The sequence below is a fragment of the Fomitopsis serialis genome, assembly GCF_022376445.1.
Source record: "Fomitopsis serialis strain Sig1Antser10 chromosome Unknown B0H18scaffold_99, whole genome shotgun sequence".
Lineage (NCBI taxonomy): Eukaryota > Fungi > Basidiomycota > Agaricomycetes > Polyporales > Fomitopsidaceae > Fomitopsis > Fomitopsis serialis.
The window spans coordinates 93998-120090 of record NW_025955059.1 but is presented as its reverse complement, the minus strand read 5'-3'; the positions used below and the strand labels follow the sequence as shown (position 1 = coordinate 120090).

General features: G+C 59.5%; 9 protein-coding genes across 9 annotated transcripts; 5 read left to right on the top strand and 4 right to left on the bottom strand.

Annotated features, from left to right (window-relative positions):
• The first annotated feature begins 21 nt into the window (after window positions 1-21).
• On the top strand, window positions 22-1807 carry B0H18DRAFT_691660 (uncharacterized protein). Its single transcript, XM_048039201.1, has 2 exons — window positions 22-765; window positions 820-1807. Exons 1-2 carry the CDS (start codon window positions 125-127, stop codon window positions 1709-1711), a joined length of 1533 nt encoding a protein of 510 aa, XP_047888474.1. The 5' UTR covers window positions 22-124; the 3' UTR covers window positions 1712-1807.
• Window positions 1808-2083: 276 nt separating this feature from the next.
• On the bottom strand, window positions 2084-4237 carry B0H18DRAFT_1034024 (Adenylosuccinate synthetase). Its single transcript, XM_048030222.1, has 10 exons — window positions 4090-4237; window positions 3856-4038; window positions 3710-3805; window positions 3550-3655; window positions 3306-3492; window positions 3193-3247; window positions 2970-3172; window positions 2695-2917; window positions 2204-2630; window positions 2084-2141 (listed from the first exon to the last, which is right to left on the bottom strand). The coding sequence occupies exons 1-9, from the start codon at window positions 4094-4096 to the stop codon at window positions 2413-2415; spliced, it is 1278 nt and encodes a 425-aa protein (XP_047888473.1). The 5' UTR covers window positions 4097-4237; the 3' UTR covers window positions 2084-2141; window positions 2204-2412.
• A 4184-nt stretch (window positions 4238-8421) lies between these two features.
• On the top strand, window positions 8422-10913 carry B0H18DRAFT_691434 (uncharacterized protein). Its single transcript, XM_048039200.1, has 7 exons — window positions 8422-8509; window positions 8571-9505; window positions 9555-9647; window positions 9696-9898; window positions 9949-10047; window positions 10098-10193; window positions 10241-10913. Exons 2-7 carry the CDS (start codon window positions 8808-8810, stop codon window positions 10663-10665), a joined length of 1614 nt encoding a protein of 537 aa, XP_047888472.1. The 5' UTR covers window positions 8422-8509; window positions 8571-8807; the 3' UTR covers window positions 10666-10913.
• Window positions 10914-11846: 933 nt separating this feature from the next.
• B0H18DRAFT_691427 (uncharacterized protein) lies at window positions 11847-12783 on the bottom strand. The gene has a single exon (XM_048039199.1). The coding sequence runs from the start codon at window positions 12628-12630 to the stop codon at window positions 11911-11913; it is 720 nt and encodes a 239-aa protein (XP_047888471.1). The 5' UTR covers window positions 12631-12783; the 3' UTR covers window positions 11847-11910.
• A 1844-nt stretch (window positions 12784-14627) lies between these two features.
• On the top strand, window positions 14628-17619 carry B0H18DRAFT_883611 (uncharacterized protein; the record flags this gene model as incomplete). Its single annotated transcript, XM_048040987.1, has 7 exons — window positions 14628-14690; window positions 14758-14793; window positions 14852-15167; window positions 15858-16098; window positions 16138-16395; window positions 16438-17023; window positions 17077-17619. 7 exons carry the CDS (start codon window positions 14628-14630, stop codon window positions 17617-17619), a joined length of 2043 nt encoding a protein of 680 aa, XP_047888470.1.
• Window positions 17620-18130: 511 nt separating this feature from the next.
• B0H18DRAFT_1033986 (Di-trans-poly-cis-decaprenylcistransferase) lies at window positions 18131-19580 on the bottom strand (the record flags this gene model as incomplete). The annotated part of the gene is made up of 6 exons (XM_048030221.1): window positions 18131-18449; window positions 18518-18638; window positions 18714-18824; window positions 19008-19124; window positions 19181-19323; window positions 19373-19580. Coding segments are annotated over 6 exons (820 nt in total), but the record flags the coding sequence as incomplete, so codon positions are not given.
• B0H18DRAFT_1033984 (uncharacterized protein) lies at window positions 19581-21278 on the top strand. The gene is made up of 8 exons (XM_048030220.1): window positions 19581-19991; window positions 20046-20121; window positions 20178-20217; window positions 20269-20306; window positions 20381-20472; window positions 20523-20797; window positions 20858-21043; window positions 21099-21278. The coding sequence occupies exons 1-8, from the start codon at window positions 19615-19617 to the stop codon at window positions 21161-21163; spliced, it is 1149 nt and encodes a 382-aa protein (XP_047888468.1). The 5' UTR covers window positions 19581-19614; the 3' UTR covers window positions 21164-21278.
• A 1533-nt stretch (window positions 21279-22811) lies between these two features.
• On the top strand, window positions 22812-23559 carry B0H18DRAFT_1107204 (uncharacterized protein; the record flags this gene model as incomplete). The annotated part of the gene is made up of 4 exons (XM_048032709.1): window positions 22812-22955; window positions 23009-23149; window positions 23212-23239; window positions 23313-23559. Coding segments are annotated over 4 exons (412 nt in total), but the record flags the coding sequence as incomplete, so codon positions are not given.
• A 223-nt stretch (window positions 23560-23782) lies between these two features.
• Window positions 23783-25537, bottom strand: B0H18DRAFT_1033977 (uncharacterized protein). Its single transcript, XM_048030219.1, has 5 exons — window positions 25246-25537; window positions 24693-25177; window positions 24582-24632; window positions 24349-24507; window positions 23783-24322 (listed from the first exon to the last, which is right to left on the bottom strand). Exons 1-5 carry the CDS (start codon window positions 25415-25417, stop codon window positions 24140-24142), a joined length of 1050 nt encoding a protein of 349 aa, XP_047888466.1. The 5' UTR covers window positions 25418-25537; the 3' UTR covers window positions 23783-24139.
• Window positions 25538-26093: the final 556 nt, after the last annotated feature.

Sequence of the window (26093 nt, the reverse complement as noted above, 5' to 3'; positions counted from 1 at the left end):
GCTTTGCCCTTGCAGCGGGCGAGCAGACGGGACAAAGCACGTCGTCAAAGGCCGTCAATTGCACTCTTTGTCTCTTTGTCCTTCGCTCGCTCTATCATGCCTCTAGCCATAAAAGCCAGGCACGATGTGCCACTCGTCCGCTCTCAGTCTGCTGCCCCCTGTCCCTCGTCCAGCCTGCAGGTCTTCAACGATCCCCCTGTGTGTAGCGCATACTCGACCCCAGAAACATCAACGCGCTATCAGCATGGCTATATTCGGCGCCGGGCGACATCTTTCCAACCTCGTCGCGTGCACCTCGCGTACTCACTCTTCCGACGATCACCCTGTCGACGCGCACTCTCGCAGCGACTCGGAGAACGCACGCACGCACACCACCACCGACTGGAGTACCGAAGAAAGTAGCAGTTCCGACGAAGAGGACAACACTCAACCAACTCCAGAAGGCTCAGGCAAGGCAGACCTTTCCTATGTCCCTCGCCCGCTCTCGCACTCTCGTACAACAAGCCAACAGGCGCAGTCCAGGTTTAGCAAGAGTTCTGCTCCGAGCGGTCGCTCTCGCGGCAACTCGAGATCCAGTTCTGACTCCGGCTCAGAGTCGGCCTCAGACGCAGACGTGTCTTCGGGCTCTAGTTCGGGTTCAAGTTCATCTTCTTCTAAGTCCGGATCACGCTCGGGTTCGAGCTCGAGCTCTGAGGTCGGCCCTGCTCAGCAGGACCAATGGGATACAAATGGTGATCAGGCATGGCTCAAACCTGCAGGCAGGAGGTGCGTATCAGTATGACCATCATTAGATGCCATTTGGCTTACATGGCACTTTAGCCCGAATCCCGCCGTTGCCGACCCACCATACCTGCCCTCCTCCACCCCGCCTAGTCGCCGGGCAGGCCCCTCGAGTCACAGAGCGACACCGAAGCGCCGTTACTCGCCGTACGAGAAGCCACCTTCTCCGGCGACGTCTCGCTCTCCACGCCAGAATTCCGAAGCATCATCTGTGTCCATACCTCTTCACTCCGTTCGTTTGCCACGCAACAGACCAGCTCCTCGCCGTAACCCTACGGCTTCCCGCACACCGCGCCGTCCGCCACCCGTCGAGATCGCTCCCGAAGAGCCCCTTCTTCCTCGTGCAAGCCGCATGCGTGCCGCGAAGACGATTCGAACGTACGCCGAGCACGAGTCTTCCGTCGAGAGCGAGGCGAACGCGACAGATGACGAGTTCGTCCCATCACCCCCTCCAACCAACCATAAACCACGTTATCAACCTTATCCTCGCTCATCGGCGTCCACTTCACTCGCCGCACGCTCGCGGCAGCCACCGCGACACTCACCTGCGCCCTCGAACTTCTCGGAGTCCAGCTTGTCGTCGGCGCCGTCCTCTGGACCGCAACGTTGCAGAGGCGCACCTCGCGCCCGTAACAGGCAGATCAGGATAAGTGATGAAGATTACCGACTCGCGGAGCAGCGGTTCTTGAGTGGTACGTCGAAGGAGTGCCCGGTGGGCTGCTCCTACGTGCAGAAGAAACGGCGGGTGCCGGACATGCGGCGGCATATGGAGTCGCACCGATACAACATCAGCCACGAGAAGTGGGTCTGTTGCGGTGTGCCGGTGGAGGAGGGAGAGAGTACAAGATCGAGGACTGGACAAGGCGCCGAAGAAGATGTTCAACGGTCGGGAGATGGTGGGCGGATGCTTCAAGGGCTTCAGCAGGCGTGATGCGCTGCTCAGGCATGTGAGGAACGAGGGTAACGAGTGCGTCGGTGAAGGTGGTCTGTTCCACTTGCTCGGCATCTCAAGGTCGGACGAGTAATGTCGTCGTCCTCCATGCGCCGACCAGGCCGGCTACTGTCTTCGTGCGCGCTCCGTTCTGTGATTGGTTGTCTGGATTTTTTTTTCTTTGGTGGACACTATATACCTAATCTCTGTAATCGCGTGTAAGCATCAGGAACAGTAGATTTATATCCTCTGGAGGTGGTCTGTTTAATCGACGCATAACGTGTTTCCTGTTCATACTCTCAATTTGGTGATGCATCGAGCCTCAGCAGCAGCCTTGACAAGTGAAGTGTCTGGAGTGTACGCACAGGTCCCGTCGAGCCAGCTCCGCCACGCCCTAGCCGTGAGTGGTGGGGGCGAAAGGAGCATCGGCCTATCGACGTTTCACCTTCAACATCAGTGTTGCCCCGCAAGTGTTGTGAAGACGATACGTGCCCGTTCGTACACCATCGTGAGCAGAAGTAACTGTACTCATGTAAAGTCGTGGAACGCGCCGGTCTTCTCTCACCCGCATGGCGACGATTCTTGTCGGATGCGGCAAAGGACGACAGTTCCTGTGCCGCTGCCCACACGAGTTGCGTCGATACGAGTTCACGATGAGACAACGGTATAGCGAGACCTTTCCTTGGGAATTACTTTGTACTCTACGCTAACTTGTTGGCTTCTTTCTTCAGCATGCTCTGCCGCCCAGGTCCGACGCCGATCCACTCTATGGGCACCCCCAGGAATTGTTCTATGAACACAACGTACTTCTTGCAGTTCTCGGGTAGGGCGTCGTACGACGTTGCGGACGTGATCGGCGCCTTCCAGCCCGGCAGGACCACATACACGACTTCGACCTTCGCGAGTAGCTCCAGGTCGGCTGGATCGCGCGGGAAAACCGACGGGTAAGCTATGAAAGCAAAGAGTGTGCATCGTGAACGTACCTGGGAAGCCCTCGATTTCCTTCCCATCTACGATGTACTTGACGGCCACCTTGATCTCCTCAAGGTCGTCCAGGATATCGAGCTTGGTCAGGTTCAGGCTATCGTACCCGTTGATCAAGCAGGAATGCTTCATGACGACTAGGTCGAGCCATCCGCAACGCCGCCGACGGCCGGTCGTCACGCCAAACTCGCGGCCGACTTCTTGCAGGTGGACGCCAATATCCTAGATGCACCGTACGTAAGCTCAACATAGACATGATCGCAACGAGACGCACGTTTAGCTGTTCGGTCGGGAACGGCCCTCCTCCGACGCGAGTCGTGTATGCTTTCATGACGCCGATGACGGTGCCTATCTTCTTGGGCGGGATGCCGAGGCCAGTGCACACGCCGCCGACGGCGGTCGCAGAAGACGTTACGTACGGGTAGGTGCCAAAGTCGAGGTCGAGCATGAGCGCGTTGGCCCTTCGACGAGGACCCTCTTCCCCTCAGCAAGCGCACGGTGGATGTAGGTCACGCTGTCGATAACGTACGGTCGTAACCGCTCGGCGAGGGCCTTTAATGTAATGTGGATGAGCGCGAGCGATGACGACGAAAGCTGGTGGACAGCGCACCTTATAGCGAACGATCTCGCCCTCCGTGTCGTACTCGAAGTGCCCATAGCGCTTGAATCGACCTTCAACGACCTTGCGGAACTTGATGGCGAAGTTTTCGTGGTCAAAGAGGTGGTGCACACGCAGACCGGAGCGCGATGCCTTGCCGGAATAGGCCGGACCGATGCCCCTCTTGGTGGTTCCGATGCTAGCAAGCAGTCAGAACCTCTCGTCTGTGAATCCAACGATCCGGGTGCGTGCTCACCTCTTGCCTCCCAGCTCGACCTCCTTCAACCCATCAACGATCTGGTGAAAGTCGAAGACGAGGTGTGCGCGATCGGAGACAAATAACCGTCCAGTGCAATCCAGTCCTATGCATCACCACTGAACATAGTTCATCGGACAGGCAGGACGATGATGCACACCTTGAGCCTGTAGCGCATCGAGCTCCTCGAAGAACGACGGCAGATGCACGACGACCCCGTTGCCGATTACACCCGTACAATTTGGATTGACCAGCCCTTCAGGCGAATGATATCAAGGGCTGAATCCAAGGAAGAAGGCGACGCACCACTTGGTAGGAGATGGAAAGCAAAGTGAGTGGAGACCTTCTCCGGGCCGATGGGCACGACGATGGTATGACCGGCGTTGTTCCCGCCTGCGCAACGGGCGCAGATATCGGCGTCGGCGGCGAGGATGTCAACGAGCTTTCCCTTCCCCTCGTCGCCCCATTGCGCTCCGAGTACGACGCTTACTGAAGATGCCATGAGTGAGGCAGATGGCTGGGTAGGGAAGGGTTGCGTACCGCTCATCGCGGGGAGTCAGCGTTTCCGCGGGGCGTATCGCACGTAGGGCGAATAGATAGGTGGGAATAGAGAATAAGTATGGGTTCGACGGAGGATGGAATAAGTTAAAGCTTGAGAGTCGGCGGCCTCAGCGCTCGAGTCAGTCCGTCCGCAGACCTGCCTTCCTTATCGGGACGCCATGGTCGAAACCTTCTCGCGTCAGCACCTCCCGTCATCAGCCACCTCTAGCCGTCTCGACCAAGCCTCGACTACATACCAGCATGAGCTCGCACGACGCACGATCCGGCATGACAGGACTATTCTGAAGCAACTTGAACGGCCACAGACAGTCGCCGAGAGGGCGACGAGGCGAGGAGGAAAGGCGAGATGAATGAAAAGGTGAGGAGATTGTCTCGACGGACATGTACAGAGGTACGCAACAATAGGGCATAACTGTCTCATTACTTTCTACGCCAGACGACACGTACGACGAACAATAGAATGTTAGTCCCCGTTGCTGGCCCTTTCTCGCCACCTTGGCCTTTGTCCCGTCGCTCAAGCTACCGCCCTCTCGCCGTCAAATCAACGTCAAATCAATGACACTGACTTTGGGGGCATGATGCACAGGCCCGCGGCAAGTACCCGCCCCTCAATTTCCCTGCTTCTTTCGCTTGTGGTCTGAATTTGCGCGCGGCCCGTTAGACTCCAGGTAAACACGATGTATCCCCCAGTCCCATATGTGCAACCGACGCATCCGAACATCTAAGAACCATCGCCACGGAGAGGTGGTCAGGTATACCGTGCTCTGAACGTGCACTGGTCGGCTGCGAGTGTCACTGTACGTGTTAGCCAGGGTTCTCGGCAGGACGCTCTCCTTAAGGATTATTCTGCCTTACGTCTTCGAACAGCACGTTCTTCCAAGCTAACGGCGCCCCTCCAGCATGCTTCCTCCGACAGTTGTCTACAACTGACGAGTGCCTGTCAGCCTACCCGAACGAAGTCCTGGGATCGAATGCCCATTCAGTCCGTCCGTCTCGTCGAAGCCGGCCTCTACGAATAGCTCGCCAGGCTCGGCTGGAAGGTTCGAGGAAATGGGCAAACTCAACTGTCCTTTTATCCGCAAGGTGAAGAACCCCGGCCTCGCCTCTCGTGTTTGCGACGCTGTCGCGAAGGGTCACGCGAAGCAGACAGTCGTCTTTACCCTCGACGGCGATCACACCCCTAGGTAGGTAGATTTGGAAGCGGATTGCATACTTCAGCTGAGCTGTTTCTGCCCCCAAGTCATGCGCACTATCTCGGGAACGAATTGACTGCATAAGCGGCACATTCCCCGCGCGATGTTGCGTACTGACAAACGGGGAGTCTACACTCGGCTCCAATGTTTCCGAGTTCAGTTGGTTGCGCCCGCTCGTCCAGGCGCACCGCCTCGTCTACATTCGCCTGTGTGACGTCGACGCGGGCTAGAAGCACACGTTTTCTATGCACGAGGTCAACCAGTGGTGCATTGGGAGGGTCCTCGAGATGGCGCTCGACCTCGCTCGACTGTGTCAACCCCAAGAGACGAGTCCGTGCATCTGACCTTTGATGTAAACACGTTTATGCCGACGGTCGCACCCAGCATAAGGACGCTGGTGAGCGATAGGCTGGCGAGCGATGTCGGGTGTAGTGGAACGAAGGCGCTGTATAGGTGCGTGGTGGGCTGACGTTTAGGGAGGAGCACTATCTACGAGGCGACCTACGAGACGGGTTGTCTCGTCGCAATGAAAATTATTGTGAGGTGCAGATTAGATGAGGTCCTGCGGATCCGAACTTATCGGTACACAGGAGGTGAACCCGTCCTTCAGGACGAACGAAGAGGCTGTGAAGAAAACGATTGCTATCGGATGCTTGCTCGCTCAATCTGCGCTAGGTGAGTCCCGTTGCATATCTGTTCTACGGACCCGTCTCACACACTATGAAGCAGGGAGACCGTTGCAGAAGATGTGATTGCATGTCTGGGGTTCTGACTCCGAATATAGCAATCTGAAGTCAACAAGCATCCGGCGCGTTATGAGTCCGTTGTGTTCCGCCTGGCGTTCGCCTAAAATGGCCATGCAACCATCGCGATTATGCAAGCGTATCGGTACGAACCTGACCGTCGGTGATGTACTTGGGTATATGTCCCTACAAAAATAGGGGCAAAAGCAGGTAGTTGGGTGTCGTAAAGGTAAGCGGTATTGTACAAGACCTAGCGGGCGATGCTCAGACAGACCATAGAATGAACGCGGCGTGAATGGGACGTAAGACGACTTGGAAATACCAAATAGCTGCGCTCATGTGGTTCCTCGTGCAAAGAATCCGGGGCGATGTCAGAAGACAAGTCGCGCTTCGATTTTTTTGGCGGCCGCGAACTTGGGTCTCGAAGGATGCCGGCATATCAATTGCCGAAGAGGCTTCCCGCTGTCGAACTCGAGGCTGGTGATGCGCTCTGCGCCGCCGTCCGATCTGATTCTGCAGATGAGATATGCTGTGAGTGCGGGTCCGCTGCTAAGGTTCAGTACGAAATAACATTGACAATACCAGTAAGGCTGCAGCAACAACTTCGGACGGTATTAGTGGACGCCTGCGATGGAGTGGTGCAAGATCGATGCGCCTTGGAAGCCGCAGTGAGTGTCAGTACAAGTGTCAAGCCCCTCGGAGTTGACTTGCCTCGAGGCAAACATGCCACCCTAGGCGGGCATGTGGTAGAGGTCGCAATCAGTGGTCAGCCGAGAAGAATCTATGCTCACTTTTTACATCAAATATGACAGCCACTGTGCCACCTCATTACCTAAAGATAAGGTAAGGCAATGTCATGGTTCTTGGGTTTCGAAGCCGAGTTACACTGACAGCTCTGGGATTCTCCAGTCCGAGTCGATCCGGCGCGGGCATGATCTACATGGGGTAACTTGTAAGTGTAATTGTATTACTCGTCCTGATCCTACTGACATTCTCGCTTGCATATGACTCAGACTTAGGGGTCTGCGATGTTCCCGCCAGCGAGCAGTTGCGCCCGCTGAGCGAACGCCGGCTGTTTTTTTACGTCACAGTGGTGTCAGACTTGGGCCAACATCTGACCGAGACGTCGAAAGCCGGCCCCTCTACCTTCCGCGTAGCATTCGCCAGCAATCGCACTCACCATACCTAAGGCACGGTGAGCAACTGCGGCCATTCGATCGATTGCGCCCTGCACGGTGTGCTTCATAGGCGGCTGCCTTTGTAAGTAGTTCCTATGGTGCAGAAGCTCTCGGCTGTCACTGTGACGGTAGTTCAAGTTTGCCCAATTGTACAGGTATTCATATGTATCTTCGCATGCGCGCCCAAAAGACGGCTACAGCCGGTGAGTGTCGCCCCTTGAAACCTTCCTTCGACAATTTACTGCCGCACCCATACATGTAATTATCCACGGATGCGAATTACGGCGCGGAAGAGCAACCAGACGCAGCCTCGTGGCTGCCTCACGCAGCTTTAGAAGATACACTTACGACACCTCATCGTACCCGGTCGAGTACAAGATGACCGCGGAGTACGAGGCTTTCGCAACTCCACCCGTCAACACACAGTTCTACGAGCTGAAATGCCGAAAGTCCCGTCGTTTAACCCTACACCTTCGCCACGCCACCATCCCTACTCGGCGAGTGCGCGCCGTGCGTGGAAGCGCAGGGTAAGTCATTGTCCGGGTCGTGATGTCTTCGATTCGTTCAATGTTGATGCATTGCATAATAGGTGCGATCGCACGAGCCGTTGGTCCTATGTCCATTCTGGCTAGTCAAAGCCTATCTTCAGATACTCGATGGTTAGTGTTCACGTTTGGACGCATAGGCCGTTGTACTCATATAACTGTACTTGTCGCTGGTCCAGACGACTGGCCCAGTGATACTATGTACTTAGGAGCACTTTGATCGCCTCCGCTTTGGATCGGATCCTGTACTTGGTGGGATCTCGAGTTTGCATCCGTGTCTGTGTAGCTTTCTGTATTCGTGTTGTCGTTGTTGTCGCTTTTCAGGTACCAATGCTGTGACTGTAACTTTCTCGGATCGAATGAGGATGTTGAACCACTTTCTGCAGACTCAGGTCATATTTTACTCCTGTCTGCCCTGCTGGTAACCATGGTTTTGTGATGCCTGAATGGAGTCATCACGAGCATATATGTGGCACAAACATATGTATATTCGTGTGATCAACTTCGGGTCCACGATCGAGAACGATCGCGCAGAGCGTTCAGTATAAGCGGCCATGGCTCGGGCATTCCGAGAAAGGCAATAGGAAGGGTGTGGTGACGAGCTGCGCGACTCGTTCGCGTTTGCCTGCCCGGCCTCCTCAAAGCTTTCTTGTCGTCGTCTGCTCTCGTTGTGGCCATTTTGTTCTCGAATTGACGACAATGACAAACGAGCAGCAGAGGACTATACGATGGATTGATGCGTGGGCCGCCTGGCTTCCGACCCTTTTCACTAATGGTTCGCAATCGAATTACTATCAGCAGCTCACGAACGCATCCCCGACCGCACCCGTCTCTTCATCGAGATTCCACGGATCCGCAAGGCCTGGATCATCTCGAACAGGCAATACAGCACTAACAACATTGCCATATCGTGAGCCAGAGGTCGTGGAAGATAGCCTTGCCTCTAGCCGGCCGGAGGTGTATCAGGATGCCACAACAGGCTGGTCAGTATCGGACCAGTCATCGTACAGGGACAGGGGGCCGCAGTGGTCTGGTCATATGTGGTCAGAATCTGGTAACTCGCACAAGATAGCCATCGACGGCCGTGACGATTTCCAGGAGCTCAATTGGTACAATCCCGCTGTGCACGAAGCGAAGCCCAGGCCTGGGCCGGGTATGCTGCCTCCTTTACTTGCGGACGAAATTCACGACCCAGAGCATGCTCTTTACTCTGTGAATGTCATGGCTCGCCTTCCCTCTACCACTCCTGACAGCGCACAGCTTGCGCCGTCGCAAGAGGAAGCACGGATGGCTATCCCTCATGCGCGCTCCTACTACTGTGCCGAGTACAATGGTTGGGTCTTAATCCTCTGGGGTTCGTCTTCTGTCCTCCCGCCTCTCGCACGCACAGTCGAGAATCTACCAGACGCGGCGCGGCGCAAAGGTACTACCTCGTGCATCGGCGACGGCGAGCAGCCGTTCGCGCAAGTGAATGCTACGCACCATTGGCACCGCTATGAGCGCGCCGTCGACTCGCGAAATCTGAGCACACCGTTCAGACACGAGGAGGAGACACCCAGGCTCCTCGATCTGTATCTCTGCTGCCAGTGCAGCAAGTATTGCATGGTGTCCGACGTCCTCCCTGGCGTCATCCCTCACAACGTCCACCAGGCCTTCACTCATGACAAGTGGAGCCACCCTCCTCCCGATCGAACACCCAAGGGGAGCGTGATGGCAGCCTGGGAGACGATGTTGACGTGCGTCCGCTTCACATACACACTCGTGACAATCGCTTACCTCGTCCAGCATCCTCGAGAACCGTCTATGGAAAGACGAGCAGCGTTCGCTGCCCGTCACCCGTCCTCGCTTTCAGCACAAACTTGGCTGGAACAACACTGTGTAAGTATTCATGGGTATGACACTTGGCACGTACTGACACTCCCGAAGTCGCAATATATTCGAGCTTCTAGGGTTTCCTGCTATCAAGAAGTCAACGGCTACTACCGCCAATATGTCCTCGGCCGTGGAAAACCTTAGCTTACAGCCTCCGAACATCGATCCCGCGACTCCTGAGGGAAAGCACATACGGGCGAAGCTGTTACGTGCGTGGGTAGAGATATCAGCCTGGTTGGCTATCTACCGAAAATCAAGTGCGTATCTCGCTGCATAGCGTCGTGTATTGTAATAACGCACGTTACAGAAGGGGATCTTGGCAACTATTCCTCGCAGGTGATTTGCGTAGATGCCACGGATGTCCGGGAGATGTACCAAGAGGAAATCGGCGCTCATGTCAAGCAGAGTACGCAAGCAGCGTTTTGTGTCTGTTAACCGATACTGACACCCGTCTAGTTCCGCGAGGGTTGTTGCCTAACGATCTCGTGAACCTGGGTGTCTTGGACGATGCGTGGAGAACTCTCGGCATGACGCCGTCTTCATATACATGGGGTACGTTGACGAGAACAGGCAGTCTTCATAGTGCTCATTTCGCATAGAGCTGCTGGGCTTCGCGTATCAGGCGCAGTGCCGCTGCGACCCCCTGCGGACGCCGCTGTACTTCACCAAATTTTGCCAGATCGTTCAGATGCTTGCGAACGTCGGCAAAGCCTCGCCGCCACTCCAGCAGTTGATCCACGACGAGCGCAAACGCCATCGGTACACGTTCGATGACCTTCGCGACTCCATTGCCCTCTTGGGCTTCGGCCAGGACGATGGGCTTGGCGTCGAGTTCGATGGTGATAGGCTCGTTCTGGACGCATGGCGCAACGCGAGAAGACGAACGTGGACAGACCCGGAGAGAGGCGGGGAGATGCGTATGAGGCTCAACGCCGCACTCAAGATCATTGCCGACACTAGGAATAGGCGGACTCTTGAATCAGCGTGGGATCGGGCAAAGGGCAGTATGTATGTATGTTTGTAAATCCCGTTCTATCGTCGTGTTAGGGCGAACTTCCTTACGTAGACTGTAGCTAGCTGTGTAAGTATGTGGCTGTGGATTCGTACCGTGGATCAGTGTCTGTGTATTGGCTCGGGTTGCTTCCGTAGAGGCGACTCTGCCAGATGGGATGGCAATATCCGAGTCGTAGGGGCCATATGGCGTGTACAGTAGGGTCAAAAGTGCTTTTGTACGGTCTTTGTGCAGTATATGGAGTGTATATGAAACGATGCATGGGCTCTCAGTGTCTGTATCTGGAATGCGTGCATTAAGGGAGTGTGCCTCGTCAATCATCGTCTTCCGTGGCCGGTGGAACGTCTAGCCCTCCGAGACAACTGAACGTACTCGTTGTGTCTACATGTTCAAGGATCTGTGTGAAGCTACCTGTTCGCCGCCGACTGGAGCGGTGAAAATATGATAGACAATAACAGAATCAAAGGCGATGTCATATCGCGTCGGTGGGAGACCAACGTTCCTTCGTCGTCTGGTTTCGCTTGTGTGTTTTATTGTGTGTTCAGATATGCGCTTACAAATCTGTCTACGGGTTACTAGGCTAATGAAATCCGTCCTGTAGAATCGACCGACTAGGTGTACGATACGCCCCCCTCGTTTGTTCCAACGTCGTAAATGTTCTTCTAACTTGCAATAGAACATCGCTGTCGAGCCTTTTGGCCCCCGCCGTCCCTCCACCGCGCGCTCTTTGTCAATGAACTTAGACTATACCTTGATCACGCACTATCTGCACTTTTCGCAGTCAAACTTGGGATGATCCAAGTCAGGATGATACAGCACCTCCAGGCCGAATGTCCCTCACCTGAGGTTCACGTCTTCCATGTCAGCGACCGAGAATCGTGGACAATCTGGTGCAGGCCAGAGTGTACGACCGCCTTGCGATGTGCGGGAGCTGCCACAGCTGGCGGACGGCCACTGGCAGCAAGGGCCAGAACCGTCAACAACGCGTACCACTGCGTACCATGCACATCCAGGAGGGCCGTATCGGGCGCAGTGCGCACCCCGCCCGAGCGGGCGCCCTGTCGTCGAAGGCTTCGCGGGAGACCGGTCTCGGCCTCGTCGACGTCGCCCACACGCCCCGCCGATCATGACCACGCGGGGATCTCGACGCTGACGTCGTGCAAGCGGTGATTGGTCGACGCACCGCGGATCGGGATTGGCTCCGCGCTGGGGGGTGTTCTCGTTAATGGACGGTCTGGAGCGTGGGCCCGTCAGGCTTCATTCGAAGCTGCCAGGCCCGCCAATCACATGCACGGCTGACGATGAGATCGACGACGGGGCGGACGCGATCGAGCGACGTCGATGGTGTGGCGGCGGAGAGTCCGGGATTCTCGGGGTGCGTCGCGAGACTTGTTGGGTGTGCCGCTGGTCGGACGTGTCGAGGCGAGCAACCGGCAGGCTGCAACGTACCTTGAACCACACAGAGTGTCCCCCCCACACCGGCGAGAGATGGCAAAAGCCCACGCCTGCGTCCTCCGCATCGCACCGCAGCGTTGCTCCCGACAGACTCGGAGGGAGAGGAGATACGGCGGCAAGCTTGCGTGGTGCAGCGAGAGCGGGCGCGCTTTCAAGCTCGTCCAAGGACCCGTACGCACGCTGGAGCGGCGGGGGCCAGCGGTGATTGGCGGACAGACGACGGGTCGGGATTGGCTCGCACCCCGCACCGTCGACGCTTCCCGGGCTCTCGTTCATGGACCCGCTAAATGGACGGTCTGGCCCGCGAGGCCCGCCAATCATGAGCAGATGCGATCGACCTGTGCTTTCCGAGATTTTCGGGGTCGGTGACTTGCTCTCGGGGGGATGCATCGGGCGAGGGCGCGACGCCGCTGTGCTAGAGGGTGGCCGGGTACAGCACACCTGCGACACCGACTCCCCCGCCAAGCACGTCGGTCCCTGCGCACCAGTACTAGTGTGCATGACGGCACACACCCAACCCATCGGGGACCCGCTCAGTCCCCACCACGGCGATCTCGAGCACACCCAGACGCAGACGCAGACGGGTCTCGCCCATAGCGACCAGTGAGGCTCAACGAAGGCTCGCAAGCCACGGCGTTCCGCTAGCGCAGGAATAGAGCTCGCTGGTGGTATGTCTGCGCCTGGACCCACTGCGCGGGCCAGGCCTCGTCGCCCGCCGGCGCGCCCGGTGTTGTTCAGGCAGGATGTGGATCGGCCTGCTGATCGACGGAGGGGCCGGCTCCGAGGTATTGCGTCGAGCGAAAAGGTTCCGACATGTCTCCACTGGACCTACAACCTCGCGTGCGCCGTCGTCGTACCCGCGAACACCGCGCACGGCGCGTCTCTGTCCGTCGACAGCCCGCTGAGGAGGCTCGGAGCGCACCGCAGGGGGTCGGGATGGACAGGGAGGGGAATTTGTAGTGGGGGCAGTGGTGAGAGCCGAATTTGTAGAGGGGGAGAACGGATTAGGAGGGCAGGCTCTTCCACGCATGTGCGAGCCGCTATCGCACCGCCGCCTTGGCGTATCTCGCGCGCGCAGTGTCGTGCGACGGGCGCGCGTGCGTGCGCCGGGTTTGGGGCGGTGCCTGCTGATTCGGGCAGTGATGGACGGTGCAGAGCGCGGGCCTGGGCCTGGGGACGGGGAGGAGGAGGGCCGAGGCAGAGTTGTGGGTGTCGATGAGCGCGAGGGAGGACACCGGAGAGCCGGCGCGGCGCCCCGGGACGTGGGAGGGCGCCTCTCCGCAGGTCGCAATGCGCCGTGGCGTCGGTCGGCACCGCGCGGGCGGACCATCGACGCACGCTGCGGGCGCTGTACTCATCGCGGCTCCACCGCAAATTCACGGGGCGCGTCCTGGCGTTTGCGTTGTGCGGGAGGCAGCGAGGATGCGATGGGAGGAGGCGGGGAGACGGAGGCGCCGGGGATCTGAGCGGATCTCTGGGGAGTGCCTGGATGCCCCTGGAGGGACGCAGACGGGGGCGAGTGCGAGCGACCGCGGTCCAGGCCCGCCCATCTTTCCGCGGCGATGTTCTGGACGCACGCACGCAGACGCCCGCGGTTGCGGAGGGCTGCTCGCTGTGTGCGACGACGACGACGAGGCGTGCGTGGGGTGCAGGGGGGCACGGGGCGGGGTTGCCGGGACAAATACGAATAATCGATAGGATCGGTTGAGTCGAGGGAAGGGCGATGGCCGGGAAATAAGGTTCTCGGCGGATATATGAGGAAGGAGGGCATATAACGGGGCGATCAGGCGCTGGCCCCACCCGTCTTCAGTCTCCCCAGCATCGCCGCCCGCGTCCAGACCGCGCTCACTCGCAGAACATATACCTGCGCTCGCCCGCCATCCCGACCGCCCGCCATGGACCAGTCCCCGTCCTACCCTCCCTCCTCCCGCTCCCACCTCTTCGCGTCCCCCCAGCTCCCCCCGCCGTCCCAGCTCCACCAGCTCGCCTCCTTCTCCCGCTCCTCGAACAACACCCTCCCCCCCATCTCCTCCCACCTCCCCTCCTCGTCCCTCAACGCCCGCTATCCGCCCCCACCTACCCCCACCCGTCCCTCTCCACCGCAGCCGCCCAGCTCCCGCCCCCGCCCCTCGGCCCCACCCTCCCCTGGCCGTCCCGCACCTCCTCGTCGCGGGACGAGATCACCCCGCCCCTCCGCCCCCACAGCGAGCACCCCCGCCACCCCTCGTCCCACCAGCCGCCCCCAAAGAGGATGATGGAACGCGACGACCGCTCTGCCGCACCCACCCCCGTCCATCATGACGCCGTCAAGCACGAGGGCGAGTCCGACATGCCCTCCACCTCCGACTTTGTCAAGAAGCTCTACAAGTGCGTATCACCGCGTCCCCGCTGAGCCACCGCTGACCCCGCCCAGGATGCTCGAGGACACCTCCTGGGCCCACGTCGTCGCCTGGGGCCCCCACGGCGACTGCTTCGTCGTCAAGGACATGAACGAGTTCACAAAGTCCATCCTCCCCCGCATGTTCAAGCACTCCAACTTTGCCTCCTTCGTCCGCCAGCTCAACAAGTACGACTTTCACAAGGTGCGCACCCGTCTCCCGTCCGCCTCCCCCGCGCACGCCGCTCACTCCCACGTCCTGACGCCCGCAGGTGAAAAACTCGGACGACAACCAGTTCGGCGAACACGTGTGTATACACGCCCCCGCCCCCGTGCCACTCCCCGCTGACCCCGCCCGCTTTGCAGAGCTGGACCTTCCGCCACCCCGACTTCCACGTCGACCGCCGCGACGCGCTCGAAAACATCAAGCGCAAGGTCCCCGCCGCGCGCAAGTCCGCCGCGCACACCAGCTCGCCGTCCCCGCCCAGCGCGTCCGTCGAAGCCCTCCAGGCGCGCCTCGACCAGATGACGCGCGACCAGGAGGAGCTCGTCGCGCACGTCCGCAACCTCGAGAGCAACTACCAGAGCGTGCTCACCGAGATGGTCAACTTTCAGCGGAACATGGCGCAGCAGGACGGGTTGATGCAGAACTTGATACAGTACTTTTTGCAGCTCGAGAATGGTGGGGGTTTCCAGTCTTAGACTCCCCGCATCGGACGCTGAGCTACCGTGTTTTCCCCCTTTTTTTATTGCTTCTGTTCGCATATTTCGAATACTCTCTGTGTACAACAACGCGCTTCGCTGGTTCCGCTGCTCTCTCTCTCTCTCGCTCGCACTCTCTCCTACGCTGGCACGCACTCGCTCTAATGTCGACTCCCCGCTTCATCTGCACTTCGAATTACGCACTCTGGCATGCTCGTCTGGAACTCCCTCACCGCCGGCATCTCTACGAAACGGAATCCCCACGCATCCACGCAACGCGGAAACGAACATCAACCGTCCATCACGCACCCTCCGCCTCCGATGGTCTGGCCCCTTCTGGACGCGCCTCCGCCTCGACCCGCCGCGACCCGGCTCCCGCCCCCGTCTCTTCGCATCCATTGCATCCCGCCTCGGCCCCTCGCTGTCTCGATCCTCCTGCTCGTCCCCTCTCGAACGCTGTGATGTCTGGACTTGGACTTGGCTGTCGATGGCGACCCTCTGGACCGACTCTCTTCGTCTATCACTGCGGTGTCTCGAACGTCCTCTACTTGCTGCGTCTCGACCCTACCTACGCCAATCCCTCGGCTATGCACCCTACTACGCTACGTCCCTCGCACGTATCACCGTTCCCACTGACCCTCCCACGCGCGCACCCCGCTAACCCCCACAGGCAAAATCAAGGCCGAAGAGCTCTCCTCCGCGCAGAACCCGCCCTCCGCGCCCGGCGGCGGGCCGTCCGCGCAGGCGGTGCAGGACGCGAACCACCCCTTCCTGCCCGCGACGGAGACGCAGCGCATGATGGCCGGCTTCCCCGACGGCGACGTCGCGCGCGCCAGTCTCGCGCAGATGAACGAGATCTCCCGCCGCGCGGAGGTCGCGGGCATGAGCTTCGCGCCGCCCCAGCCCGCTGCGTCGGGCTCTGGCTCCGGCTCGGCGGGGGGAAGTGGCAGGCAGCAACAGCAGCAGCAGCAGCAGCAGCAACAGCAACAACAGCAGCAGCAGGGTGCGAACGCGAGGATTGCGGCGGCCGTGAATGGGCTGGGGATGGGAGAGGGCATCGTCAGGCCGATGAGCCGCCAGGATGCACTCAATCGCATCGAGGAACTCACGCGCCAGAGGCCTGAGAGTGCCCAGGGCCATCATGTGCTGGCGCAGGCGCAGGCGGCGATCGCGCACGGAGCGTCCCAGCAGAGCGGCAACGCGTCCGCGTCGTCCTCCAGCAGCCAGCAGCAGCAGCAAGGCTCGTCGAGCGCGCCGCAGGGCGGGGACGCGTCCGCGTTCGGCGGGGCGGACTTTACGTTCAGCAACGGGGGCGGGCTGAGCCTGAACTACCCGCAGAGCGTGATGACGCACGAGGGCCTGCAGGTGTTCACGGTGGGGCACCTCCTCCCGCGGAGCGCGCTCGACGACGAGAACGGCAACTGGGCGTTCGACGCGGCCGCGCTCAACTCGGTCGTCATGCCCACGCCGCAGGGCATGGGCGGCGACCCGGAGCAGGAGGACGAGGGGAACACGAAGGCGCCGTATAGTATCGGGGCGGCGGCGAACGCGATCGACTCGGCGTCCGCCGCGGCGGGTGTGGGCCCGAGCCCGAGCCCCGCGCAGGTGTCGCCGAGTGGCCGCCCGGAGAGCGCGCAGAAGCTGAGGGTGCGGAGGAGCACGTACGTGCCCGGGTGGGCGGTCCCGCCGCGGGTGCTCCTGGTGGACGACGATGCGGTCAGCAGGCGGCTGAGCAGCAAGTTCTTGCAGGTTTTCGGGTGCACGATCGACGTGGCTGTGGACGGCGTGGGCGCGGTGAACAAGATGAACTTGGAGAAGTACGATCTGGTGCTCATGGTGGGTCTCGTTCTCCGTGCGGTGGGAGAATACAGCTGACCGTCGTCGTGCAGGACATCGTGATGCCGAAGCTGGACGGCGTGTCCGCGACGTCGCTCATCCGGCAGTTCGACCACATGACGCCGATCATCAGCATGACGTCGAACAGCAAGCCGAACGAGATCATCAAGTACTACTCCTCGGGGATGAACGACGTGCTCCCGAAGCCGTTCACGCGCGACGGGCTGCTGGACATGCTCGAGAAGCACCTGATGCACCTCAAGGTGATCCAGACGATGTCGAAGATCCCGCGCTCGGTGGGGATCCCGCCGCTGAGCGACGCGTCGTTCGACCAGGCGCTCCAGATGCAGATGCAGGGCGGCGCGCTGCTCGGCGGCGGGGAGGACGACGGGAAGATCAACCCGCTTGCTGGCATGGGCCTCACGGACGACCAGTACACGATGATCCTCCAGAACCTCGTCAACGGCGAGAGCTTCATGGGCGTCGGCTCGCTCGATGGCTCGCTCGACGGGATGGGCGCGGGCGTCAAGCGCGGGCTGGACGACGGCAGCGACGGGCGCGAGCCGAAGAGGAGCCGCTTCGAGGTCGTCGAGTGAGCGGCGGATGGACGCGTGTGCGCGTGCACGTCTGCGTGTGCTGCGGCTGCTTAGACTCGACGGCGGCGACACAGTGCGGCGCGGCGCGGTCACGACTTAACTTATTGCTGGACTATGTGCGCCTCTGCGCCTGTGCCACCTCCTCGACTTTTCCACTGAACCTCCTCGCGCTGCCGACCTGTAGCAGCAGCACCTCCGAAGGCGCGTCCGGCCCTGCACCTCTCGTCCGCGGTGCGGTGAATTCACTCCTCGTCTAACAACGTCCGTATCCCTTCCGACAAACCGCCTCGCGTGGCCTCCGCGGGCGTTATGCCCCATGCCCTTTACTATACCTTACACTGCATTTCGCAGGTTCTGTGTGCACGTATGCCATGACGCTCTTCATTATCATCGCCCGCTCGATCTGCCGCATGCACCGTCCACTTATCATTTGTCCCCCGTCTGATGGTTGTGTATTAGTACGGACTTAATGTCGCTTTCTGTATAGTACGCACGTAGTCGAGCATACCGAATCTGAATTGGAAAGTAGCATAAAGGATACTGTTTGCAACCTTGTGCGTGTTCTACAGACGGACAAGGTATTCCACTCAGGGTGATGAGAGCCAGGACGTTGAACTGGGATCCTGGGCTACGGTTTGTATCTGCGAGCCGATTGATTACAGCAAGTATACCAATACAAAGTCCAAAAACGTCCTAAGGCACGATGCATCCTACGCGGCCGGCACAGACCACGCTCTCCGCTGATAGTCCAAGATGATCGGCACAAAGTCCCACAGCCCAAAGTCCGGCCAGTACGTCGAGCTAAACTGCAGCTGCGTGTCCTCGCAGCACTACGTCAAAGAAGCGCCACACGAGGATCAGGGTGAGGTCAGAGGGGTGGACGGCGGACGGGACGCACCTGCCAGAGGAGGAAGTCGCTCAGGCGGCGGACGCCGCTGGTGCGCACGAGGAGGTCGAGCGGCGGACTGCCTGCACGGGTGGTCATCAGCTGAGCGGCGATGTCGGCTTCCGTGATCTCGCTGGTAGCGGCGGTGGAAGCAGAATGGTCAGACGTGCCCGGGCGGGCGGCGAGACGAAGAGGGGGAGGGACGCACTGCTGGGAGCCATGCTCTGTCTCTTTGGAGAGCGCGTGCTCGACGGCGCGGTCGACGGCTGTGGCGATCTCGTTCCGGGCGGCGTAGGGCATGCAGAGGTTGAGGATCGCGCTGCGGGCACAAGTGAGAGCGCGGTCAGCTGCTGCGACGGCAGGCGTGCCGATAAGACAAGGGTGCGCCCTGCCACGCATCGCAGGCTGCGGTGGCGTGCTCGGTATTGTTGGGAAGTGCCCCGGGCAGGGAGAGAGGGACCGAGCCTCGAGGACGGCAGTCGGAGCTGGAGGGGGCACGCACCGGTCGTTGTGCCGGGTCATGTCCTCCGCCTTGCGGATCGCAGCCTGTACGTGTGGCGGAAGCAGGCTCGTCTTGCCGAGGACGTTCAGGCGGACGCCGTACTCGTGTAGCAGATCCCTGTGCGGCAGGCTGGAGATTCAGCAGGGAGATAGAAGGTAGCGAAGCCTGCGGACCCGTGTTGGCAGAGCTCGAGGAGCTTGGTTTCTGCGAGCGCCATGAGGGCATCGACTTCCTCGGGCGTGCGCTTGAAGTTCTCGATGGCGAACGCATACACAGACACACAACGGACGTCGAGGCGCAGGCAGATGTCTAGTATCTGCTCCGAGTCAACGAACCATCATGTTCATAGATCGCGGAAGACGCACGCGCCGCAGAGCAACGAAGCCGTCCGCGTGGCCCTCCTGGACGCGTTTGTGGTGGGAGCGCGCGTACCGCCGGTTGCCGTCCATGACGAAGGCGATGTGGCGGGGGATGGGGCCTGCGGCGAGGGCGGCGAGGACGGCATTGCGGGAGTGGGTCGCAGCGGCGTGGAGGAGCCACTGCACTGAGCGGGAGACGAGGGAGAGGTCCATGCCGTGGGAATCCCGCCTGCTTGCTTTGCTCGAGCATGCCGCCACCCCGGTGGCGCTCCCTCCATAAAGCTCTCTCCTTGTCCTCCTCCCCCAGAGCTCGCCTTCTCTCTTCTCTCCTCGCCACACGCTCCCTCGCGAGCTTACCGCAAGCCATGGCGAAGCGCAAGGCAGAAGTCATCGACGTCGACGAGTACGACAGCCGGGTGTCGTCGCTTCCAGCGCGCCCGTACTCGCACGCGTCGTCCTCCTACGCCTCTGCCAGTCGGCCCGCCACTCAGTCGGCACCCCCTGCGAAGAAACAGCGGAAGAAGAAGGAAGCCGACGCGGCGCCCCAGGAGAAGCGCGCTGCCAGGTTCAGAGCCAAGTGCCCGCAGAACATCCTCGACCGGCTGGACCGAGTTATCTCCCAGAGGCGCGTCATTCCGCGCGTCGCACGCGTCGTCTATGCCTCACATGCGTGCAATAGGTTCTTCATGGTGGACCGTCATCGGAACGGCGACGAGTTGAAGGAAGAGTTCAGCGTACTGGGTTCGACGGGGAACGTGAGTGATCCGAGTCGCTGGCCCGTCCCACACTAGTGACACGCATGCAAATCTAGGTCTACACGGTGATCGTCGACAAGACGCCCAGCTGCAACTGTGCGTATGCTGCCGTCGAATGTGTCCATAGTGCTGACCGTGTACACGTAGGTCCTGACGCCACGAAGGGCAATCACTGCAAACACATCGTGAGCTTGTTCCAGATTGCTATTGATCGACGCATCACTGATGTCCTTGCCATAGCTATTCATCTTCCTGAAAGGTAGCTGCATCTCGCGCATGTTCCCCCTCGCCGCAATTCACCTTCCGAGCAGTCCTGCAAGTGACCCAAGCATCCGGGTACTGGTTCCAAAAGTATACCTCTCCCGCCCCTCCCTTCTACCCGCTAATCTCCCCCCTCACAGAGCTCTCCTCACCTCAGAGCTCCAAGACATCTTCTCGCAAGCCCCGCTCGCGCCCAACGCTCTCGCCAACGCTCGCGTGCGCGAGGCCTACGCGCGTGCCACAGGCAAGGCGACCTCTTCCTCCGCCGCGGCGAAGCAGCCCGAGAAGAAGCGCGTGCCCGGCCCGGAGGACGACTGCCCGATCTGCTACGAGAACATGCACCGCGCGAAGGCGGATGTCCTTGTGTGGTGCGAGGAGTGCGGGAACGGGCTGCACAAGGAGTGCTTCACGCAGTGTGAGTTCTGTTGCGCCCGTCTGTTGGGGTTGAGCTGACGGGCGGATGGACGCTGGGCAGGGAGTACGACGACGCGTCAGAAAGGGCAGCAGGTCACTTGCGTGTTCTGTCGCGCGAACTGGGTAGGCGCGGGCGCGGGTGCGAGCGCGGGCAAAAGCGCTGCTGCTGGGGGCAGCCGCTACGCGGAGGGCTACGTCAACCTGGCCGACGTCGCCGGAGTCAATGCGGTTCGCGACACGAGCTCTTGTACGTTGACTCCGTTCCTTGATCGTGTAGTGGCAGCGCTGACCATGGATTGTAGATTATCAAGGGCCGAGCAGGGGGAAGCGGCATTACGGTTACGTGGAGTATGTGGACGACTACTGAGGTCGTGGCGGTATCGTATCCCATCTTTCAACATGTTCTTGGACTATCTCCATCGCACGACGTACACTACACCATGGCTATTCTCAAGGTTATGTTATAAACTGACATCAATGTATGCCTCTCTGTGGAGCGATGCCGGTCCACACGCTACAACGTGAAAGGTCTGAGCTTTGCGCTATACACTGCCACCGTATCCACCTCTGTGTGCACTGCCGCGTGGGCGAGCACATTCGGTCTGCACCCTGCCCCACGACCCTTGAAGCCACGCGCCAAGCGCGGACGTGTACAGTATGTCGACAGGTCGTCCACACCGATGGAGCACGGAACGAGAGGGATGACTAGCGGACGAAGAGTGGGCGGCAGATGTGGTTTGGTTTCGAGCGGTCAGTTTCGCTGAACAACGCGTCATCAATGCCTACGTACTCACAACCTTCTTGCGGCGGCCGCGTTGCCAATCTCTGCAGGTGCATCTGTCGGTCTCGTATTCAACGTGGTGAGGAAAATGCTCTGACGACAAGGAGCGATGACTGGAGCTAGCGTGTAGGAATGAATGTTTGTACCGACTGGGTTACACGGGATAAACTCCACGCTCATATTTACCGTTCAAAGCCCAGCAGGATCAGCGAAAGCTAGAACGGCCAATCTGAGTAAGGGCTTGTTTCAGGACGCACACGTCAAGTGTTACCGCGAGCCTACCGTCTTGATGCGGCTGCACCGTTCGTCGGCGTCGATTGACTTTCTGCGTCGCAGAAGCCCATTGCGCATCAATTGCAGCAAGTAGCTACTTCGCAGACAACAGGACAGGACCTTGTGTCGTCAATGTCTCATTGCTCCGAGTCTGATGTCACACTCTGACCCGGGTTCTCCCTCCAAACCGCGACATTTTCCTTGCCTTGTGCACTATGCGCCTTTGATACGACAACCCGGCCAACAGCCTCCTCATTGGTTCATGGCTCAGTGCCGGTTGTAGTAGGTTTCTGTGTCTCCTACCGCATGGACGTGGACTGATCATTTGTGTCTCATCTGTAACCTTCCATGCCAACAGTACAGTGCGCGCAGCGCTGTGTGTGGCTCTGGAGTCGGTCACCTTATCGCCGCAGCTACGTGGTTTATAGCGACGTTTGTGCAGTCGCAAAGCCCGCTGGCAAACTGACTGGCCGCCAGGACCTACGACATACGGCTATTCACTGGCACGATGTCCTGCAGTTCGATCACGACCGTGACGGAAACCTCCACGTTCATCTTCGAGAGCGTTTCCACGTCATACAGCGCGGTCATCGTAACTGGTCCACTTTCCAGTTCGACTACGACGCCATCGGGACAGTATACCGGCAGGGACGAAACCGCCATTCGTTCCAGACATCCGCCAATTACGACGAGCGGTGAGCACACCTACCCGTGCGATTTCCAGTTTGCATCGCTTTAATGATTTATTCATCATCTCAGTGCAATGGGCCACTGAAACGCTGCTTGTTCCCGTTTACGAGACATATACGTTTACGCAAGCCATTACGAGTACTCTTTTCGAGGCGATCTGCTCAACTACGACTTCAGCGCCTGCGCAGAGCTCCGGCGTCCCTTCTGAGTCCGCGTGTTCAAACTGTCCCCCATCGACAGATGCAGGCGGTTCCGGCTCTACAGCAGCTTCGGCGGTTTCACCTTCCGCAACGACAGACCCCGAGTCTACGGCGGAAGGCCATCCACGTCATGTGGCTCGAGACATAGCGGTCAGCGCTGCTGTTATCGGCGGGCTCGCACTGCTTGGTGTCATTTTCGGCCTGATATACTTCTTGTAAGTGGCACGTTCATCGCGCTCTCGGATACCACTGACGTAATTACTAGCAGGCAACGGAGGGCTCAGAAGCAGAAGCAGCTTACTACTGCTACTGCTACTATTACTCAACCAATTCTACCACCCCACTGGCAGCCGACCGTCGCTGCGCAAGATGACAATGGGTCGCAGGGCACCAGTCAGACCCTGGTGAGGTACGTGTCCAAGTCGAGCTAACATCACCTCGGAAATCAGCTCACGACTGTCGCTGCGGTAGGAGCTCGAAACCTCCACGGAGGACGCAGGTGAACGGTGTCGCCGGGACACGTAGACCGAACAGACCGTTGCGCGTCATGAAGCAACGACCTCTGTTGCCAGTCGGCACAAGCCAAACTCGCGACCATCTCCCAGCAGAGGGCGCTGTTGTTCCCTCTCCTGCTCAAGCTTACACTGGTACGCCCGCTCCCCTACCTGTGATCTTCGAACACGGGACTCCGCCATCCTCTGTGGCCCCTCAAGCTCAAGCCCAAGCGCTCACTCCGAGCTCGTACCCTCCGCACGTATCCTCCTTCCTCCCCCAGGCTCACGCACCCGCAGGAGCCCTCGTTAGCCGCCCTTACCCACCAATCGTCCACGCACCAACACAACAACCGTACGCCCTCACTCACGCGTCCGTGGGTGGGGCCATCGCGCGGCTGCCTGGCGATGGTTCTCGCAATCGCCTTGAAGAACAAACGCCTCCCTACTACGCGCGATCGCCACCAGCACAACGAGTCCGTCGAGTAGCGCGTCTTGATGCACGGCCGGCTTACTATGACCAAGGCGCATGAAAAGGTCACACCACGGTATAGCGAAAATCAGGATGTCTTCACATTGCGCCCGACAAACGTGGACTATGCGACATACAGACTACAGCAGGACAGAGAATGATAGAGGATACACGGGTGGAGCGACGACACGGACAACTACGCGACTCGGCTAACGATGACGATATGGATTACGGGAGTTCCTGCGCGGGTGATACGGAGGACTGCATGAGTAACGTAAGGAAACAGCCACGGTACATACAGTAAGCGGAGCGAGGCTTGCGTGGGGAGTCGTCAGGGGCAAGAAAATCGTCTACAGTCCATACCCATAGAGCATACATACCATACATATGTTACGGAAGAGGACACAACAACAGCCTGGGTGGACGAGGAGGCGCATCATGATCGCTCGAGCTTGCCCGCCACTCCCGCCGCCTCGTCGCGCGCCTGTCCGAGTTGCGGGTCGATACCCGCGACGATCGTCAGCGGATTTGGATGCTGCGGTGGCTCGCTCGGATGTGGAAGTGGATGAGCGTGCGGGTGTGGCGCGTTCGTCGACAGCGCGGGGTTGATCGTGTCTCCCTGCGGCGGGGTGGCGGCGCTTGAACGGGCGCGGACACAGAGGCCGAGGCGGACGTGCCTGCGGTGGGTTGAGGCGCGGGAGGCGGTGGCTGTTGCTGGTTGTCGCCGCCGACGAGGACGGATCGGAAGGGGGACGGGGCGACGAGGGAGCGGTGGAAACGGGCGCGGAAGTCGTTCGGGGGTGGCTGGGAGGGATCGTGCGGGACGAAGGGCATAGGGTAGGGAGGCGGGGGAGGGGGTTGTTGTGATCTCCCTGTACTGACCCGTCAGGGCCTTTATTTGCTGCATGGTGCGCATAGTGTATCCGGCGCTGTGAAATGAGAGTGTGGTCGAGTTAGACGCTGTGGCCACATTCTGCCAGAGGCCTTACCTGCTGATCCCAGTGGTCCCAGGCTTGTGCGATGATAGGCTCGAGCGAGGCAAGTTCTTCGTTAGTCATATTGAGCGTGCGAAGGAGATGTTGCTTGAGAAGAGGCGCGCATGAGAAGGAGAGGAGGAGAGTGGAGGCAAAGGTCTGTCCCCCTGAGAGCTGGTGCACGCCGTGGGGAAAGGGCGGCTCCTGTATGGACTGCGGGGGCGGGGGGTGGGGCGGCATCTCGTGAGGCATGACGGGCTGATAGTGGCCGTCGGCGTTGACGCGAAACTGCATGTCTTCCATGCCCGGGAGGAGTTCGTTGCCCATGTCCATGCCGAGCTCGCGCATCTTGCGTGCCTTGACGAGGGCACGGTGCTTGCGTTGCCGCTCTCGCGCGGCCGCCCGAACACGATCCCGCTTTGCAACATCCTCAATGTTGGGATCATCGGCCTTTGCGAAGTCTGAGATCGAGGACGACATGCCCGCGGGGCGGATATGGTCTCGAGAGGCGGCGGCGCAATGCCGGTGGGCTGCTGGACCTGGGAGAGAGCAAGGATGTTATTCAGACCTGCCTGGCGGTCTCTCTCGCGTTTACGGCGCTGCCGCTCTGCAGCCTTCTCTCGCTTGTGTCTCTGGCTGGGAGTCTCGTTCTCGCGCGACCGCTTGCGGGACGCAGAGGGCGTGGCGGGGAGCTGCATGGGCGGCTGGGACGGGTCGTGGGCGTGCTGGGCGGGGTCCATGGGGAGAAAGAGTATATTGATATTCGCGGCGGACGATGCGCCCTGCTCGGTGACCGTTACGCTGTGGGCGGACTCCTTTCCGTGAGCCCCCTCGTCGCCAGTGACAGTCGTGACGAAAAGTGACAAGATGCGCACAAACACTGTCACACACCGTTAAGTACATACTGTGGCGTGGGAACATCCCCCTTTGTCGAATCTCGGCCACGCCCACTGTCTTTTTGTTAACCTCACTCGTCCTTCTATCACATCGCCTTAGCAAAACTACTATCTTGAGACAAGATTATCTACTAGAAGGACGCTAACACTGGCCGTGCGATCTCAACTTCTGTGGCATGCACGACTTTACATACTCCTTGAACGTTTGAACGCTGATCCCACTCTAAATCAGTGCAACAGAAGAGGATGCCACAGCATCCTTGTCCTCGCTCCGATTGCGAAATGTCGTTTGGGAGACAATCAAACTGTGGATGTGCCGAATAAATGTGGCGGCGCCACCTACATAGCTTGTGGATTACTGGCGAACTTACCAAGCACTCCTGGACCGTGACCGACATCCACGTCAGACGTCTCTTCCGAGCTTCGTCCAGAAGATCGACCAATAGGTCCCAATCGTCAACTGTGTCCTCAGGTTGCTGCCTTACCACTCCTCAGGCTTGTCGGCCGTATACACCCGCTG

Bases quoted from the DNA above. Each gene is read 5' to 3' on its own strand.
- B0H18DRAFT_691660 (XM_048039201.1), top strand. From the start codon at position 125: ATGTGCCACTCGTCCGCTCTCAGTCTGCTGCCCCCTGTCCCTCGTCCA. The intron at 766-819 runs GTGCGTATCAGT...ATGGCACTTTAG, and splicing joins CTCAAACCTGCAGGCAGGAG to CCCGAATCCCGCCGTTGCCG.
- B0H18DRAFT_691427 (XM_048039199.1), bottom strand. From the start codon at position 12,630: ATGGGTTGGGTGTGTGCCGTCATGCACACTAGTACTGGTGCGCAGGGA.
- B0H18DRAFT_1033977 (XM_048030219.1), bottom strand. From the start codon at position 25,417: ATGGACCCCGCCCAGCACGCCCACGACCCGTCCCAGCCGCCCATGCAG. The intron at 24,633-24,692 runs GTAAGGCCTCTG...CTCATTTCACAG, and splicing joins GGGACCACTGGGATCAGCAG to CGCCGGATACACTATGCGCA. The intron at 24,323-24,348 runs GTTCAAGCGCCG...ACCCCGCCGCAG, and splicing joins CGGCCTCTGTGTCCGCGCCC to GGAGACACGATCAACCCCGC.
- B0H18DRAFT_1034024 (XM_048030222.1), bottom strand. The intron at 3,806-3,855 runs GTGCGTCGCCTT...ATTCGCCTGAAG, and splicing joins TTTCCATCTCCTACCAAGTG to GGCTGGTCAATCCAAATTGT. The intron at 3,656-3,709 runs GTGTGCATCATC...GGTGATGCATAG, and splicing joins CGATGCGCTACAGGCTCAAG to GACTGGATTGCACTGGACGG.
- B0H18DRAFT_691434 (XM_048039200.1), top strand. From the start codon at position 8,808: ATGTGGTCAGAATCTGGTAACTCGCACAAGATAGCCATCGACGGCCGT. The intron at 9,506-9,554 runs GTGCGTCCGCTT...TACCTCGTCCAG, and splicing joins GCCTGGGAGACGATGTTGAC to CATCCTCGAGAACCGTCTAT. The intron at 10,194-10,240 runs GTACGTTGACGA...CATTTCGCATAG, and splicing joins GCCGTCTTCATATACATGGG to AGCTGCTGGGCTTCGCGTAT.
- B0H18DRAFT_1033984 (XM_048030220.1), top strand. From the start codon at position 19,615: ATGCCGCCACCCCGGTGGCGCTCCCTCCATAAAGCTCTCTCCTTGTCC. The intron at 20,122-20,177 runs GTGAGTGATCCG...ATGCAAATCTAG, and splicing joins TACTGGGTTCGACGGGGAAC to GTCTACACGGTGATCGTCGA. The intron at 20,218-20,268 runs GTGCGTATGCTG...GTGTACACGTAG, and splicing joins CAAGACGCCCAGCTGCAACT to GTCCTGACGCCACGAAGGGC.